Genomic DNA, 20,077 nt, shown 5'->3' with positions numbered 1-20,077 from the left:
CTTCCCTTTAGCATAAGGTCAGAGTGGGGATGTTTGCCTGTGTTTGCACAATGTTCAACACTGTTCATGACCTCTCAGATACAACATTCAGAAGCTTGATATCATCTAAGACAAAGCAACATGCTTGATTGGCACCATATCTATAAACATTCACTCCCTCCACCACCAAAGCTCAGTACCAGCAGTATGTACCATGCACTGCAGAAAGGCTCCAAAGACAGCAGCTTCCAAACCCACAACCACCTCCATCTAGAAGGTCAAGGGCAGCGGATACATGGGGACACCATCACCTTCAAGTTCCCCTCTAAGCCACTCACCATCCTAACTTGGAAATATATCACTGGGTCAAAATCCTGGAAGTCTCACTGTAACAGCGTTATGATGTACCCACACATAATGAATTGTAGCACTTTATGAAGGCAGCTCACCATCACCTTCTGAAAAGCAATTATAGGTGGGAAATATAAACTGGTGCCCATGTCCTATGACAATGAATGTAAAAAAAATGTTATCTCCATAAAGCATTCAGTAAAGTGCTACTTAAAAAGTTTCTTGAAGATTGGCATGGATAAAGGATGGGCTAAAAACAGTAAACAGTTTTGGAGTAAATAGCTCATCCTCAGGATGGCAAACTAGTGAGGTGTCACAGGGATCAATATTGGGGCATCCACTATGCCTAGTCTATATCAATAACATAAATAATGACCTAATAGTATTGGAACCAAATTTGCTTGGGATACAAAGATAGTTGAAAAAACAACTTGTCAAGTGAGTGGTCAAAAACATGGCAAATGTGAGCCAAAGCAGGAAAATATGAGGTAATCCACTTTAGGGTAAGAAGAATACACAAGTTCTATATTACTTAAATGGTGACAGACTACAGAATGGTGTGGCACGAAGGGCCATGGGTGCCCAGATAAACAACCCAAAAAGCCAGCACATAGGTACAGTAAGTAAACAGCAAGACAAATCATATGCTGACCTTTATTGCAGAGGAATGGAGCATAAAAGTAGGGATGTCTCACTCCAAATGTGTGATTGTAAATGTAAATGATGAGAACACACCAAAAGTACTGACTGCACAGTTTGGGCGTTTTAATTAGAAATGGACACATTTGCATTGGTGGCAGTTAAGAAAGGGTTAATCATGTTGATTCCTGGGATAAAAACATTGTTTTATGAGAAAAGGGGGAGTTGGTAGAACCTAAACTCTTTGGAGTTTGGAAGGGTGAAAAGTAATATTATGAAGGGACTTGCCAGCTTAGATGCTGAGAGATGTTTCCCCTTGTGGATGAATTAGGAAACACATGGCACAGTTTCACAATGTGGGACCTCTCCTTGAAGACTGATAAGCTGAGTAATTTCTTCTCTTAGAGGGTGGAGTACCTTTGGAATTCATTGTTCATTGTTCACTAAATCATCGACTGTATTCAAGGCGGAGGTAGACATATTCTGGAACTACAGAACAAAGTTTGTATACAATAGACAGGAAAGTGGTGTTGAGGCTAAACTTATATTAGTCTGATCTTAAATAATGACCTCGTGACCTAAACCCTAATTCATCTGCACTGGTGATTTATTGTCATTTGAGACACACGAACAGTGAGAGTGATGCACAGCCAAACAATGGGCTGGATCTTCAGTCTGGAGTCCAGAACTAGATGCCTGATCATTTTCAGGCCCACCCTTCCCACTGATGTGCGGTGCTACATTAAATTCAAAACCTTAATTTGGACCATCCAGCTCATTGACCAGTTTGTGCTGCTGGGTGCTGACTGGGCCAGGAACTGACTTTTGGAGTGCAATACTCAAAAGCAGGTGGGTGGTCATGGCTGGCCATACTCAACCTTGTAGATTGGAGCGGACAGCAGAGCAGAAGGCCTATAGCCTCACAGTTCATCTAAGTGACCAAACAGTTAAACACTTGACTCGCTTTGTCAGTGATGGCAACCACCAGTTGAAGAGCTCAAGTTGAACAACCATCTTGTTTCAACATTTGAATTCAGCAGGATCACTATATTATGGCTCCATGCAATCCTCCACGTGTCTCAAGATGGTTCACTCTTCCTGTTCACTTTGAAAACCTCCTTCTGGCCCTTCCAGGCTGTCACCGAGTTCGATACAGAGCTTAACGGGCAGTTAATTGGAAACAAATCTGATCACCTCTGCCCTTCTTTTACAAATGGCTTTGTATTCTGGAAGGGTTTGGATACTGACATACTAGTTGGCAGAATTATTTACAAACCATACCCTCAACTGACCCTGGGTCTAATGGTGTTTGAAAATCTGTATCGTTTGAACAATGAAGGATTAACTTTGGTGGAGCCTTATGATGGCCAAGTGCACAACGTTCCACCTAGGCACAAAATGGGCATTGCAGATTTACTGTCAATGTGAATTGGGCTCTCTCTACGTCTGGCAGATGGTCTACAACAACAGGCACCAAGTTAAACATTTACCTGAACTCCCTTTTAATGTATGACACTGGGAAGTTTTCCAAATACCTTGGAGGTATTTTAAAGGTACAAAGCCCTGCCAAAATCTTAGAAAAGTACATTGGGCTAGCTCCTTGAAGAGCTCCCAGCTCTGACCACTTTGTTGAAAGCTGAGCTTGCACGTAGCAACCTCACATACAATATGATTTACTACCTCAGACAATGGAGAGACCAATTAAACTGAATGTTATACCTCTACAACTACAACTCACTGCCTTACAAGAACACAGGATGAAGTCAGAGCACCACTATCAGAATTTAAGACTCAGTACTTGAAGGAATAGATAGTTCTTATAGCACATCTGCAGGCACATGTAGGATTTGCACACATTGACCCTGTGCTGTGGATCGCCAATTCCATCATGAGCTGAGTGCTGCTGTCAATTGGCATCCTTACTCCCCATCTGCATGAACACCACCCAGCTTTCTCAATGGCTAGCAGCTCCTTTGACTCCTTTGATGGACCCTCCTGTACTTATGTACCACCCGCCATCCTTAAATCAGATGGCAAACATGAAGGCAGCCTACCAATTGGCCACTTCCTGCAAAATTATGCTGACAGACAGGATTGGGAAGCAGATGGAGCCTAGATCCAGAAATGGTGTCACTTTCTTAATCCCTGCAGCAAACTTCAGCCAATTGAAACTAAAAGGGACTGATTGTGAGAGCTGGTAGCATTAAGTTAGTACTTAAATATAACGTGAGGAGATTATTTTATGGAATTACTGTTGCTTAGTTACAATGTGTGTGAACAGCTTGTTGCTGGAGAGGTTTAACCTTAGGAAATATGACAGGGTATCTATATAAAAAAGGCTTTTAAATAATAGTGGTTTGTTCAATGATAGTGGTTTATTCAAAGGGATTATATTCAGACATACATGGGAGAAGTTTTTATCAGCTGATTTCCTATTACTCTATGGCTCAGTGACCTGGTTATAGCCTTTCATACCAACATACTGCAATCAAAGAGCACTTGGCAGCCAGCACTTCTGTGGCTAATTCCTTGGCTATCATCCTAGAAAAAGATCTTGGAAAATTTTCATTCTGCAAAGGCCCCATCTGAAAATGGATTATATAGGAAAATTGCACAAGAATAAGGAGCTGAGTTCTTTAATGCCTGAAATCCTTGATCATTTCAAAAATTATGAATCCGTGTCTTTCTGCTTTCACCCATTCAATTTAGAATCCCATTAAAGAAATTCTCTATCTCTTACTTCATGGATAAAGCCTGGTATAGCATTTTGCAAGTTGATAATTCATGTTTTGAGGACGGAGCCATCATTCACATGAAGGAGTTAGTCATAGAATCCCTACAGTGTGGAAACAGGCCCTTCAGCCCAACCAGTCCACACCAAGTCTCTGAAGAGTAATCCACCTAGACCCGTTCCCCTACTACTCTCCATTTACCACAGACCACTGTACCTAACCTACGCATCCCTGAACACTATAGGCAAATCAGCATGGCCAATTCACCTAACCTGCACATCTTGGATTGTGGGAGAAAACCAGGGCAACCTGGAGGACACCCACACAGACATGGGGAGAATGTGTGGAGTTTGCACGGTCGCCCGAGGCTGGAATTGAACCCTGGCACTATGAGGCAACAGTGCTAACACTGAGCCACCGTGCCGCCCCTACGACTGTTGTGAGTGAAGATTACTGATCTTAGCTGCGTGGGGTAAAGACTTTCTAAAATATATTTAATGTCATGTGTTGACACCTTGTGAGGATCATTTTTATTCACCAAGTTGGCAGTCACCCGCCAATTTCCCATTTATTTAGAAATGTCACTGCCAGTCATGAACGGTATAAGCACTGGGATATACTTTAGGTGGTTGAAAATACTCTGGGTGATTTAACATCTTCAAAGCCAGCCTCAAACAGATATGTCACAAAGAATATTTGAATGTTATCAAAACATGTATAATGTAAGAATTCATACCAGCAAGACAAAGTAAAATATTTGTGATATTGTCATAAGATTCACTAAGACATTTCCTGTACTGGTGTCAAATGCATAATCATCTACAGGTGGATGGAACATGTGGCCAGAAAACTGCACCATTCAAATTATTCTTAGATGCAGTATTTTATAATAGGATAAAAAATGGCAAAAGATTCACTGTGGACCAAATTAAACACACACAATCCTCACCGAGGACTGAGAACCATAATGTGGAAAGTTACATTTCAATCGTGATCACCACCAAACTGTGGTTGGCTGAAGAAAACAAATTTAGAAACAGTTCCATTTTACAACGTTGTTTGTCCAAGAGCACTGATTCAAGGGCTTAATACCTTAATACTTTCCAGCAAAGTATTACTTAGCAGCTGTCAATAACAGCAATGCAGCATGTTTCCTGACAGGTTTATGCATTTTGAATACAACGTAGCCTCAGAAAAAACTTTACTTTCTAACTATAATGACCAGCATGCTCTGTCACAGGGAGTTGAGCTCATCTTTCAATCTATGATGGAAGTTGTTGGCATCCTTCAATGCAAAAGAGTGCAACACAACTGCTGTGAGACACTACTTTTTGGAGCTTGGTTTTGTAAAGGCGAGTTCTCCACATTCCCTTCAGTGGTTACTTTTGGGACATGGAATCAAGTTTGGAATCCACCACAAGTGGTCAACTTAATTGTGCCACAATAAGCTTCTCACGAGGGGTAACAATCAAATCCTTTCAAACACACACTTCAGTTTTCATCATTATGTTGGTGATGATAAACAGAAACACAATATTTTACACTGATAGCACAAAGTTTCCACTTAAATATATGAGAAGTACCCCTGTGGTACTGTGATAGCAGCTACAATACTTAGGTAATTACAGACAACATGACTCACACTGGACATTTTGTGGACTTCAGGGATGACTTGAAACTTCCTCTCTCTTTGTAAACTGCAAAGTAGTTGAGATAAAACCTGCTAAAATCACTATGAGCAGGTTCTGCAAATATCTTGATCAGCTAGGAATGATTCTACTATGTGTAATACATGCAAACAGTCTTTTCCACTGAGTGCTTAGTGGTGATTTGTCACTGGTCTGTGAGAAGCAGAATCCAACTGGTTCACCAGGTCAAAGTCCTTAAACAAGCAGGTGGTGTTGAAGGATCCCCATTTCGAGATTAAGAAAACCAATCCAGAATCTGACTGCTCAACCAACCGAGAATACGTTTTTACTCTTCCTTAGACTTAAAGCCACACAGATACAGAATACAAGTTTGACCTATGTGTGAGGCAAACTGAATAATTATAAATAATTCAAAGACTGAAGGGAGAGCAGTACCTTCGTGACTGAAATAATTTCTGTCTATAAGGCTTGCTACTGAGTGCTCAGCTTAGGCAAGTTTTGCTTTGTTGTGAATGTCTATTTCTATTAGGTTTTTGACTTACTGTCTAGTGCTTTTTCCTCATGGGTTGTTGTTTATGCAGATGATCATCAAGTAGGAGATGTTTAATGATCCCAGTGTAAAGAATTCACAGTGACAGAGTATTCAATTTTGAAAGCTACTGCTTATTATGAAGCGTAGCTATTGTTCATTAGAGAGAACTGGTAGTTTTAGTGTTTTCAACAATAATTCATCCAATGTAAAGGGATTTTGTTTTACCAACATTTGAGTGTAAGGAGCTTTAATAGTTGAGACACAATTGTGACTTCTCAGGTAAATAAGCTATCTTTTATCAACTAAAAAGTACGTAATCATGATTTATAGTCTTAAATCAAAATAGAAGTGTATTTAAGCATTTTTTGATGTGACAGTTCAACGCAGTAGACATGACCAGAAACAGCACACAGTGGGAGGATAGAAATCATGAGCAAATTTTGAGGTTTTTAACATCATTGTGGGTCAGGGTGGCTCTCCCTCTGTGTCCCAGGCAGCAGCTGAGAATCAGCAGGCACCACCACAGTGCCAGCACAGCAAACCCAAATGGATTGGTGGTTGGGTATCCAATGTGAATGTTTGTTTGCAAAGAGCTGAATTTATTGGAGTTGATTGATGAGTAATTTTATTTTCTATATTGTAATCTCTAGTTTAAAGCGAATAGTATGAAAGTAAGCTTAAGGCAGGTCCGGATAAACTGGGTGCATGGAAAGTCCATCTTGTGCCATACTCGATCTTGTGGGCCCTTTGTGTGGCAACCAAATATGTGGGAAGGGTCTCTGACTTCAAAATTTTGAGTTGCCGGTTTAGAACTTGAGTGTGAATTGGAGTCACTGTGGTGCATCCATGAAGCTGGGACCTACACGGATATCACACTGACACAAAATGGTCACACCGTGGATTAAGAGCATGCAGACAGAGGGGGAAATGGGTGACGACTACAGAGTTAGGAAGACCAGGTAGATGGTGTATGTGCGTGGAAGAGGTCCATTAAGATTATCTCACTTATCAACTGATTTTCCATTTTGAATACTTATGAGGGTGATGGTTTGCCAGAATAACAAGAGCAAGAACCTTCCCAAACTCGTGGTACCACACTTGGCTCAGCTGCACAGACTGGGTGGAAGCAGTATGGAAGATCAATCATGGCAAGCATTTCAATATTTTGTACTCATAGCACTTCATATGGCAATAAAATGTGTGGGAAAGGTCTGTGACTTCAGGATGGTCAATTGCCTCCTGGTGCTAAGGCCAAGCATTTCACTGAGCAACTGCAGGGCATTCATTTGATGGATGTTAAAAAGGCTAAGATCATGGTCCACATTGGCATTGATGACACAGCTAGAACAAAGGATGAGGTCCTGAAAGTAGAATTTAAGGAGCTGGGCAAGAAGACAAAAAGGCAGGCTCTCTCAAGCAGTAATGTCTAAATGGCTCCCAGTATCATGTGCTACTGAATAAAGAAATGCTCAGATTGAATGAATGAACACATTGGTGGAAACATTATGCATCAAGGAGACCTTTAGATTTCTGAGGCACTGTGCCAGTTCAGAGACGAGTGGATCTGTAGAAGGAAGATGGGTTACGCCATATTAGGATTGGAACTAATATCGTCATGGGAAGATTTGTTGGTGTTATTGAGAAGGTATGAAACCAGTGTGTTGGCAGGATGGAAACCTTAGTGAGAATTCAGATAGCATATGAGAAGTAGAAAAGCGGCAGAAACAAGTACTAGTGTTAACCAGAGTCAAATTACAGAATGGTGTTCAAATGACAGAATTAAAAAGCACCAACTGAATGCATGTAGCATTCACAACAAAACAGATTAAATGATGGTGCTAGTAGAAGTAAAAGAGTATGATCTATACAGATCACCAGCCATGATCTAGAATGGCAGAGGAGGCATGGACCCTGGTCCCAAGTTCCTTCAATAATAACTGCATGAACTTAATTGCTACACATAACTGAAATTCCCTTAAGCCCACTAAATTGTGTACAATACAAACAAATAATATGAAATTCCATCAAACTACAACGTAATAACACTGCATATATCTTCCTTCATATCTAACACAATTGTCCATCATGACCAAAAACACAATGTAGCATCAACATTGTATTTTAATTACCATTAGCAGAAAACCTGAAATTTTAACAATTGCAGATACTCAAGCTTCCCACCTAGCTGACATTAATGTGAAATATTAATTACAGAAGTAGATCAAGCTTACAAATTAACTTGGCTTTCATACAGGTGCAACAGGCAGTGAAGGAGACAAATAGTGTGTTGGCCTTCATAGCACAATGAGTTGAGCACACAAGCAGGGATGTCTTTCTGCAACTGTACAGCGTCCTTGGTGGAGACCTAGAGTATTGTGTGCAGTGACTGGCCCAGACGTAATCTCCGGTTATGCACTCAGATCCTGTGCAGACCAGCTGGTGGGAGTATTCGCTGACATCTGTAACCTCCACTTGCTACCATCTGAAGTCCCCACCTGCTTCAAGAAGACCATCATCATGCCTGTACCAAAGAAACATATGTATTGTGCCTCAACAACAACCACCCGGTGGCTCTGACTGCCATAATTTTGGAGTGCTTCAAGAGGTTCAACGCAGCTCATATCAACTCTAGCCTCCCAGCCTGCCTCGATCCCTTGTAACTTGCTACTAACGCAACAAGTCTATGAAGACGCTATTTCCCTGAGCCTACACTCATCCCAGGAACATATGGAACACAAAGATACAAACATCAGGCTTCTATTCATTGACTACAGCTTCACCTTCAACTCCATAATTCCAAGCAAACTAATCTCAAAATTACGAGACCCTCTGCAACTGGATCCTCAGCTCCCTGACCCACAGACCACAATCAGTGAGAATAGGCAACAGCACCTCCTCCACAACAATCCTCAGCACTGGTGCCCCACAGTGAGGTGTACTCAGCCCCTTACTCTACTCCCTGTACACTCATGACTATGTAGCCAAATTTTGTCCAAACTCCATCTACAAGTTCGCTGATGACACCACAATTGTAAGCTGGATATTAAACAATGATGAGACAGAACACAGGAAAGAGATAGAGTGCTTTGTGGCATAGTGTAAACATAACAACTTCTCCCTCAATGTCAGCAAAACTAAAAAGCTGATCATCCCCTTCAGGAAGCAAAGACGAGGACATGTCCCTATCTACATCAATGGAACTGAGGTGGAGAGGGTCGAAAACATCAAGTTCCAAGGAGTGACAATAACCAGCAATTTGTCCCCATCCTCCCACGTTGATGTGACAGTCAAGAAGGAACCACAACACCTCTTCTTCCTTGGGAGGCTAAGAAAATCCAGCATGTCCACATGGACCCTCACCAACTTTAACAGATGCACCACATAAAACATTCTATCTGGATGCATCATAACTTGTTACAGCAACTGCTCTGACCAGACCTGAAAATAACTACAGAAAGTAGCGAACACAGCCCAGTCCATCACACAAGCCAACTTTCCACCCATTCACTCCATCTATACTGCTCATTGCCTCGGAAAGGCAGCCAACAGGATCAAATACCCTTCCCACCCTGGTTATGCTCTCTTCCGACTTCTTTCATCAGGCATAAGATACCAAAGCTTAAACACATCTACCAACAGGTTCAAGAACAGCTTCTTCCTCGTTGTTATTAGACTTCTGAATGAACCTCTCAAATTTCAAGTCTAATGTTGATCCATGATTTGGAGATGTCGATGTTGGGCTGGGGTGGACAAAGTTAAAAATCTCACAACACCAGGTTATAGTCCAACAGGTTTATTTGGAAGTTCTGGCTTGCGCAGCGCTGCTTTTTCATCAGGTGATCCAGCTCTTTAAGCACCTTCTGCACGGCCATAACTTTGTATTCCTCGCACTGTTCACCCACCTTTGATCTTTGGATATTATGATCTGCCTGTACTGCATGCAAAACAAAGTTTTCACTGTACCTAGGTACATGTGATAATAATAAATCAAATCAAATCAGTTTGGCTTCCTTATTGGAGGAAAGATGCTCTGGTTATGGAGGGAGATGTTCTGCCTATGGAGGGAGTGCAACAAAGTTTTACCAGACTGATTCCTGGGTTGGCAGCACTGATGTACCAAGAGAGATTGGATCACTTAGAACGATATTCACTACGATATAAATGAATGAGGGGAGATCCTATTGAAACCAATAAAACTTTAACAGATAAAATGCAGGAAGAATATTCCTGATGACCAGAGAGTCCAGAACCAAAGGTCAGTTTAAGATTACATGGTGTGCAATTTAGAACGGAGGTGAAGAAAGATTTTTTCACCCCAAGAGCGGTGAGTCTGTGGAATTCACAGCTGCAGAAAGTGGTCAAGGCCAAAACACTGATGTTTTTAAGAAGCAGTTAGAGAGAGTTCTTCAGGCTAAAGGGATCAAAGAATAAAAGGGAGAAAGCAGGAACAGGGTGCTGAGTCAGACAGTCAGCCATGATCATACTGAATGATGCAGCAGTCTCAAAGGGCTGAGTGACCTATTCAAAGAGTCATTCCATACATGTACCACGTGAAAAGGTTGCCCCTTAGGTTTCTTTTATATCTTTCCCCTCTCACCCTAAACCCCTGCCCTCTAGTTCTGGACTCCCCGATCCCAGGGAAAAGACTTTGTCTATTTATCCTATCCGTGCCCCTCATAATTTTGTAAACCTCTATAAGGTCCTGCTCTTATTTTTTATATTTCTGGCTAAATTTAAACACATTAAATATGCATTAACTCAGGTCTCAAGATAATACCAATTAAAACCCTTTGGTTACTTTTTAACCTCTAAAACTGGAGAGACCAGGCAGTGAGAGATCTAAATGGGAGGCAGTTCTGAAAGCAAGGCTTTGAATGTATAGCACATCAGACTAATGTTTCGACACCTCCAAGCCTTTTTCAGGAGGTGGAGTTAGCACACCAATCTGCCCAGCAGTGAACATCTGGTCTAACTAACAGCCCAGTTCAAGGCAGAATGAAGACTCTTCTGGATATTCCAGACATTGAACAGGATTTCACTCCAGAAAATCAGGAGGCTAGTGGCACCTGGGAGGCAGCCTCCTGCTGGTAGTTCTTGAAGTCATCAGGACCTCCAGTGGATCACCCCAGCCTAGACCATTTGGTATATGTCTGCTGAGACCACAGATGTAAGCCATACACAGACTGATGGTCGGGCAGCTGTAGCCATGCAGGATTTTTAATTTGTCTTGGCAATGCCGGGAAGGATGGTCTCCTGCCTTCCTCAGCAGTGCCCAATTCGCACCATGGGGGTTTTGGCCAGACATTACTGTAGTCTCTCCCACTGTGCCTCCTCCCTCGTCCACCCACCATCCGCAATTAAACAGGGCCCTGAGAGGCAGTTTCTCTGGGAAGACCATAAGGGGCATCAAGTGCTGAGGTGAAGTCAGAAACTGCTCTGCCCTGGTCCATAAGAAGCTAAAGAAGTTGTGTGCACAGCCCAGACCATCACGGAAGCTAACCTCCCATCCATGGACTCCACTTGTACATCTCATTACTGCAGAAAGGCTGCCAACATCATCAAAGACCCCTCCTCCCCCGGCAATGCTCTCCTATAACTTCTCCCATCTGGGAGAAGATACAGAAGCTTGAACACATGCATCAATAGATTAAAGAACAGCTTCTTCACAGTCATTATTAGACTGCTGAATGGACTGTCTAACTTCAAATAACGTTGATCTTGTTAACGCTGATCTTAATTCACACACCTCCTGTGCACTGTAACCTTGTATGCCTCACCCCATCTCAGCTCTCTAAAATCTGCATGTCCTTGCCTGCTATGATCTGCCTGTACTGCTTGCAAATAAAGCTTTTCACTGTCCTTAGGTACATGTGACTACAATAAATCAAATCAAAATCAAACAATGATCAACAGTAGGAGCGTGAGCTGTCAACAAAGTGCACTGCAGATATTCACCAAGGATCCTTAAACAAAACTTTAAAAACCACAAATACTTAGAAGGATGACAACAGAAGATAAACAGGAAGACCACAACCTGCAAGATCCCCTCACCATCCTGATGTGGAAACGTATCACCATTCTGCAGTTTTGCTGCGTCCACATTGCAGACAGACCTATACCAAAGTGACTACAAATATTGAAACAAGTAGCTCACCACCATTTTCTCACTAAAGATTGACAATAAATACCGATCCAGCTAGTGACATTCACATTCGATGAAAGAACTTTTTCGGGCAATCATTTTCTTATGACAAGCTGTTGGGTGACTTGCACATTAATAACAGCAAGTACCAATAAATTCATTATTACTTTGTCTATAATTCTGACAGGATTATTGTACACACTGGTGCGCAAAAAAAAATATTTTGTAGCAAAATATAAATGACAACCCAATTTGTTGCATTATTAAAACAATAAAACATTAATAAATTGCCAATTACTACTTCATGTCTTGCAACAACATAGTGGACTCCGAAAATTAAAGTTGCATTTTTATTCCTTGGATTACTCTCACCCAAAGGCAGATGGAATGTAGCTTGTGATTTTTTTCAGTGACAAGTTTTGGAACAGTTTTGAAAGGCCATCATAATTCACAGACTTTTAATACTTGAGCCTAAGGACCACTTATTTGTTGAGGCAACTCAGAGCTGTCAAGAATGGGGAAATGCCAGTGGAAAGTTTTGACAGAAGTGAATGAGAAGGATTGAAAATCCATTAAGAATGAGAAGTGGTAGTTATCTTTCAAGTAAATACTTTCATCCAACTCTGATTATTACCTGTTGCAGTGTAACATTCTTCTATTCTTTTCCCAAAGTAACCTGTGGTATTTTATAGTGAAGTTACTAATTCAATGATCATTCCTGTCAAATTAGAGGGCCATTGTGTACTTTCAGCCAAAGCTCCCTTGGAACTAGATCTAGGTATTGCAATCAAGAATAGAATTGAAAATCCACCTCCTTGAGATGATAGTTTAGGACCTACCACCATAGTGTCGCTTAGAGCCTCCCAAATGTATTGAAGTGTGTTGGCCTTGAGTCAGTGATAGCACTCTCACTTCTGAGTGAAAAGGTTGTGGTTCCTAACCCCATTCTACTGCCTTATCAATGTTATCAGCACTGACATAGACTGATACTCTAATAATAATTATAGCAATTCCACAGCACCACCTTCTAACACATGAATTCCTCTGGGTGCTCCAGTTTCCTCCCAAAATCCAAAGATGTGCAGGTTTGGTGGATTGGTTGTGCTTAAAGACAAATTCCCTGTAGTGTCCAGGGATGTGCAGGTTATGTCGGTTAGCATTGGTAAAACAGGGTGTGGAGGGTTTGGGGGACGGAAGTGGAGCTTGGTCTGGGTGACGTGCTCCAGAGGGTCAGTACAGACTCAACGGCCTCTTTCTGCACTGTACAGATTGAACAGTCACATTTTCTAATGTAAGATATGGAATTGTGTTAGAAACACAAGATGATCAACTAGAAGCAATGGCTCATATTAAAACCAACTTATGTTAGGGTCAGGTCCCACAGATCAATTCCTATGTGCTACATGGAGGCTAAGCAGAGTCATTGGGGACACTTAAGTGACTGCTGGACATGCACATGGATAGCAGTGAGTTGGGGGGTGCGTACGTTACGTTACTATATTTTACATGAGGATTAAACTTCAGCACAACATCGTGGGCCAAAGGGCCTGATCTGTGCTGTACTTTTCTATGTTCTATGTTCTAAATAACAGGACCAGACGTCATAAGTACTGATTTTACACGTTGTCATTAGCATAGTTTAAGTGAAGTAACGCATCAGCATGTTATAATCTCATTGTACAAGATGTTTCTGTTACTTGTCCTAAGAAATTATTCCACTGGGATTTATCCGAGGATTCTCTGGGAATCTTGGGAGGAGGTAGCAGAGCCGTTGGCTTTGATATTTGAGTCGTCATTGTCTACAGGTTTAGTACCCGAGGACTGGAGGATTGCAAATGTTATGCCATTGTTCAAGAAGGGCAGCAGAAATGACCCAGGTAATTATAGGCCAGTGAGCCTTACTTCTGTTGTAGGAAAGATTTTGGAAAGGATTATAAGAGATAAGATTTATAATCAGCTAACAAGTAAACATTTGATTTCAGATAGTCAACATGGTTTTGTTAAGGACAGGTCGTGTCTCACAAATCTCGTTGAGTTTTTTGAGAAGGTGACCAAGCATGTAAATGAAGGTAGGGCAGTTGACGTGGTATGCATGGACTTCAGTAAAGCCTTTGATAAGATTCCACATTGTAGGCTGATGGAGAAAATGCAGAGGCATGGGATTGTGGATGATTTAGCAATTTGGATTAGAAACTGTCTTTCTGGAAGAAGGCAGCAAGTGGTGGTTGATGGAAAATGTTCAGTCTGGAGTCCAGTTACTAGTCGTGTGCCACAAGGATCTGTTTTGGGGCCACTGCTGTTTGTCATTTTTATAAATGACTTAGACGCAGGTATAGGTGGATGGATTAGTAAATTTGCAGACAACACTAAAGTCGGTGGAGTGGTGGACAGTTTGGAAAAATGTTACAGGTTGCAGGGGGACTTGGATAAACTGCAGAATTGGGCTGAAAGGTGGCAAATGGAGTTCAATGCAGCTAAATGTGAGGTGATGCACTTTGGGAAGAATAACAGGAAGGCAGAGTACTGGGTCAATGGAAAGATTCTTGGTAGTCTGGATGTGCAGAAAGATCTTGGAGTCCATGTGCATAGATCCCTGAAAGTTGCCACCCAGGTGGATAGTGCTGTTAAGAAGGCATACGGTGTGTTAGGTTTCATTGGTAGAGGGATTGAGTTCCAGAACCGCAACATCATGCTGCAACTATACAAAACGGTGGTGCGGCCACACTTGGAATATTGTGTACAGTTCTGGTCACCCCATTACAGGAAGGATGTGGAAGCATTGGAAAAGGTGCAGAGGAGCTTTACCAGGATGTTGCCTGGTCTGGAGGGAGGGTCTTATGAGGAAAGGCCGAGAGACTTGGGCCTGTTCTCATTGGAAAAAAGAAGGCTAAGGGGAGATTTGATAGAGACATACAAGATGATCAGAGGATTAGATAGGGTAGACAGTGAAATACTTTTTCCTAGGATGATGACGTCAGCTTGTATGAGAGGGCATAACTACAAAGTGAGGGGTGATAGATTTAAGACTGATGTCAGAGGCAAGTTCTTTACGCAGAGTGTGGTAAGGGCATGGAATGCCCTACCTGCTATTGTAGTCAATTCAGCCACATTAGGGAGATTCAAACAATCCTTAGATTATCTCAAAATCATCCATGTGCCTGTGTAGAGGGATGAGCTGAGAATAGTTCACAGGTCGGCGCAACATCAAGGGCCGAAGGGCTTGTTCTGCGCTGTATTGTTCTGTGTTCTATGTTCCCTGGATATTCAGATTATACTTTCATTTACAGTTATTCCATCTAGCATTTCAATCTTTGCTGAACAACATTAAAGTTGCTTCCACTTTCAGGGGTGAATAAGATTTCCAAATCACTAGAACATCAGTTTCTAATGATTATATTATTTGAATTCCAATTAACTTCAATCTTCACTGAGATAACTATCATGTAACAAGTACTTCCTAACATTCCAGTTCCTTGCTCCTTTTAACTATGGTGGCATCCTGCAATGTAAGCTTTCACACACAAACCTGGACAAAAGTGGGTCACCAACAGAAGATCAGTGGGTAGGGGAGAAAGGAGTGATATACTGTTCATAGATTTAAGAAAAAACAATTTACATTTTTTATTGGGAGGCATCAATGAAATATGAAAATTATGTATTAGTCCATCAGGACAGTATTAATTACTGCAAAAATATTTGATTTAAATCCATTCAAAAGCTGACCACCAAGTTAAGTAGAAGAATTAGACAATAAAATACAAGATATTTTTTATATTTTGTTCATGAGGTGTGGGCATCACTGGCTTAGCTATATTTATTGTCTATTTCTAATTGCCCTGTTAGCTGGTGGTGAGTTGTCATCTTGAACGGTTGCAGTCCTTGGGATGGAAGGGCCATCCTCACTGCTGTTAGGAAAGGAATTCCAGGATTTTGACCCAGCAACAGTGAAAGAACAGTGATATAATTCCAAGTAAGGGTGGTGAGTGGGTGGAGGGGAAATTACATGCAGTGATGTTCCCATATATCTGCAGCCCTTCTACCTTATAGAGATTGTGGGTTTGGAGATGATCTTACAGGAATCTTGATGAATTGCTAGTTTATCTTGTAGATAGTACACACTGCTGCAAACATTAGCTTGTGGTTGAAGGTTCTAATCAAGAGGGCTGCTTTCTCCTACATGCTGTTGAAACTTGGGTGTTATGGAGTAGTAAATGGAGAGTAATGCATTAGACGTTCAACTTGTGCTCTGTAGATAGTAACCAGGCATTTGGAGATTAGGAAGTGAATTACTCACTGCAGAATACTCAGTCTCTGACCTGTCCTTGTAGTCATGATTTTGACAGTAAGGGATTCACCTATGATAACATCAATGAACGTTTGAGATGGTCATTACCTCGTACTTCTGTGCTGCATATGCTACTTGCCAGCTATCAGCACAAACCAGGTTTTACAGTTTAGGGACATGGACTGCTTCAATGCCTGAGGAATTATAAATGGTGCTCAGTGTTGAACAATCAATCATCAGCAAACATTCCCACCTCTGACCTTACGATGGTGGGAAGGCCAGTGATAAAGCACCTGAAGGTGGCTATGCCTAGGACAACACCTATGACGAACACCTATACTGGTGTCCTGACACCGAGATGATTAGTCTCAACTGTCATTATCGTTTGCACTATGTACAACTCCAAACAACATCAAGTTCTCCTGCTGCATTGATTCCGGTTTCACTGGGTTCCTTGACTCGGTCAAATATTGCCTTAACATCAATAACAATCACTGTTGCTCAACTCTGCAGTTCAGCTCTTTTGAGCATGTTTAAACAAAGACTGTAATGAGGTCAGAAACAGAATGGGCCTGGTGATCCCCAAAGTAAGCATCAAGAAGCAGGCTGATGCAAAGCAAGTTATGCTTAATAGTGCTGTCAGTGACCCCTTCTACCACTTAGTTAATCATCACGAGTAGACCCTTAGGGCAGCAATTAGCTGTGTTGGGTCAGTGTTGCTTTTTGTGTAGAGGATATATCTGGGTAATTTTCTACATTGACACTTAGATGCCAATATTGTAGCTGTACTGGAACCATTTGGCTAGGGATCCAGCAGGTTCTACAGCACACGTCTGGTGAAGGGGTAAATGTAGGGGAATGGGTTTGGGTAGGTTGCGCTTTGGCAGGCCGGTGTGGACTTGTTGGACCGAAGGGCCTTTTCCACACTGTAAGTAATCTAATCATATCATACGCCAAGTGGTCCATATGGATTCTGATTTTAGATGATCACAGATCAATAGTATCTGCAAGCCTAGTCCCCTCTCTGCAGAAATTAATATGGTTTGCAGCAAAAAATCTGGGGCTTAATTTTATCCTTTGTGTGCAATTAAAATTGCAGTTGTTGTCAGAAATTTTTTTTGAGTTTCCATTCAAAATCATCTGTCAATGCAGAACTTTCCAAGTGTGGTGAGTACTCAGATTTTAAATGACTGACAGTTACTTTTAAGTAACAATAAGAACATTTCTTAGTTATAGTAGGGGACAGTCGTCAGTTTCTCAGTAAATTAGAAAAGTGTGCATTCAAAAGTTTTAAAAGCCCTTCTAATTCGTGCCTTTGTGCCCAAAAGAACATGCCTACTTTTTAAAGAGACCTACAAATGAGTCCATGGTGATACAGCTATTTGTTTGGACAAAGCTTGCATCTAGCACAATGTTTTTTTTAAACCTCATACAAAAACTGAAGAAATTCAGGGGCAGCACTGATGCCTCACAGCACCAGGGACCCAGGTTCGATTCCAGCCTCAGGTGACTGTCTGTGTGGAGTTTACACATTCTCCCAGTGTCTGCCTGGGTTTCCTCCGGGTGCTCCGGTTTCCTCCCACAGTCCAAAGACGTGCAAGTCAGGTGAATTGGCCATTCTAAATTGCCCTTGGTGTTGTGTATTAGTCAGAGGGAAATAGGTCTGGGTGGGTTACTCTTTGGAGGGTTGGTGTGAACATGTTGGGCCGAAGGATCTGTTGCCGCACTGTAGGGAATCTAATCAAGTAGCATTGAACTTGATTATTGCTTAAATATTTTGCAGATATCTACGCTGGGAAATTGCAACTGAATAAAGACTCAAAATCCAGCATTTTAATTTGGAGGGACTAAAAAAACACTTTTCTCCTTAATGCTGAAAGGTTAAGTACAAATTGAACAGAGGTGACCAAATTCTGAACTCTCTATCCAAGGTTAATAAAGATAAAGAATTTTCATTAGTTGCTGAGTTGATAACTAGAAAGCATAAATTTAAGAACCATAAAAGACAGATAAGTATTTAATGCAAGAGATTGTTGGGACATGTAACATCCAATGAAGACTACCACTGGAAGCAAACACCATAATAGTGGGGGAATGGACAAATGTGCGGCAAGAAGAATTAAACATATGGGGAAAGGATAAGAAAGGAGTATATAGATGCTCAATAATTGGGCTTTGCTGTAAAATTAGATTTTATCAGCTCGTGCTCCAGACCAGCTAAGTACCTAGCCCTTGTAAACAAATTAAACTGAAATATTTAATTTTAATAAGTCTGATATGTTTACTTGTTGCCAGCATAATGCTGCCCAAATGGGACCTTTATAATGCTCTGATGTGAAACACCAATGACTAAACTGATGTGAGAAAATACTCAAAGCAGCATCAGAAATGGCCATACATTTCAGAATTAAATCAAACCAAGGTTTGGAAAATTGTATTCAGTCAAACGCATGCAGGTAACTGCAATTTGGGGAACATTATGCAAGACGTTGGGAAAATAATTTATAATAATTAGCAGAAATTAATTTTGTGGACTTCTGCAAACTATATTTAATATTGCTTATTTCAAATTTATTATACCTCTTGACATTCATTAGGCTTTCCAACTCCTTCGATTTCTGAGCAGCTTTCTTCAGCACTTCTTCAGGGATACTTGCTAGTTTTGCAACATTCAGGCCATAGCTGCGATCAGCAGCTCCCTGGGTCAGTTGGTACAGAAAAGTGATCATCTCTGGTTGCAGCTCCTCCACAAATCCTACAGGATTAAAAGGGCATGTGTTAATAATCCTCTCCCAGGCTAACAACCAAAACAGATGGCTAGAATTAAAAGGTGAATAGTTCTTGTACATGATTTGTAACAGAGTGCAAAGACCCAAATCTATCTCCCTCAGTGTCACTTAGCTAAAAGACTTTTGCATAAGTACACAGACATTTTTACTTATTGTCAAAGTGTGCCCAAACACACTGTATGATCTAAGTAATCCTTGTTCTCAGGTTTCTTCACAAAACTTGTTCATGCATTTTATTTGGGCTAAATGATACTTTATATGTACAGTGGACCCATTTAATGACGAAACACAATTTAACAGTTACACTATATTTGACTAGATTTGTAAACAGGTGTGAGGGGATTAAAATAGAACTGCCACACACTTTGAAAGAAACATCTGATTTTAAACAGATGTTTACACTGTTGAACACTTGTTACAGAGAACTCACACTGGGCCTCACCAGACTGTGTATAAATATTTTGCCAGCATAGTGCTTTAAAGTGCTTATCAAAATCATTTTAGGTAAGGACAATTCATTAGACAGATCACTACCCAAAATCTAGAAATTTTTCAGTTTATGCCTATGAGTAACACAAGCACATCTTAATTATTTGATTATAGATCCCAATTATATTATGTCCCAAATACTTTAATTTGTCTTTTCCACCTAACAGGTTACTCTAAATATCCACGCTCTGAAGAAGGAAGTCTCCCTAATTGTACTTTCAAATTTACTTCTCATTAATCTACCTTTTCTGGATTGTTTTGAAACACCTTATCTATAATGTTTAATATTTTACATTTGAAATAAGTTTATAGAATTGAACAATCCAATTAACCACTCAGGAGATACTTGTTTCAAAATAACAAGACAACTTGCCGCAGTAAAAAGTTTTTAGAACTTCTTTTTTTCTCTTCAACACATTGTAACTAACCCTATTTGCTGCTGAATCACGATCCTTTCACTGTTAGTCAGAACCATGGGCTGCAATATTGT

General features: G+C 40.9%; 1 protein-coding gene across 1 annotated transcript in view; it reads right to left on the bottom strand.

Annotated features, from left to right (window-relative positions):
• The window catches only part of msh3 (mutS homolog 3 (E. coli)), a 274,896-nt gene that overhangs the window by 7,991 nt on the left and 246,828 nt on the right, over positions 1–20,077 (bottom strand). Inside the window, exon 23 of the mRNA XM_060843997.1 lies at positions 18,890–19,064. Coding sequence (XP_060699980.1) covers positions 18,890–19,064 — 175 coding nt within the window. The remainder of the gene's footprint in view (positions 1–18,889; positions 19,065–20,077) is intronic.

Source organism: Hemiscyllium ocellatum, chromosome 2 (assembly GCF_020745735.1).
Source record: "Hemiscyllium ocellatum isolate sHemOce1 chromosome 2, sHemOce1.pat.X.cur, whole genome shotgun sequence".
Taxonomy (NCBI): Eukaryota; Metazoa; Chordata; class Chondrichthyes; order Orectolobiformes; family Hemiscylliidae; genus Hemiscyllium; species Hemiscyllium ocellatum.
This window is presented reverse-complemented; position numbering and strand designations above follow the sequence as displayed.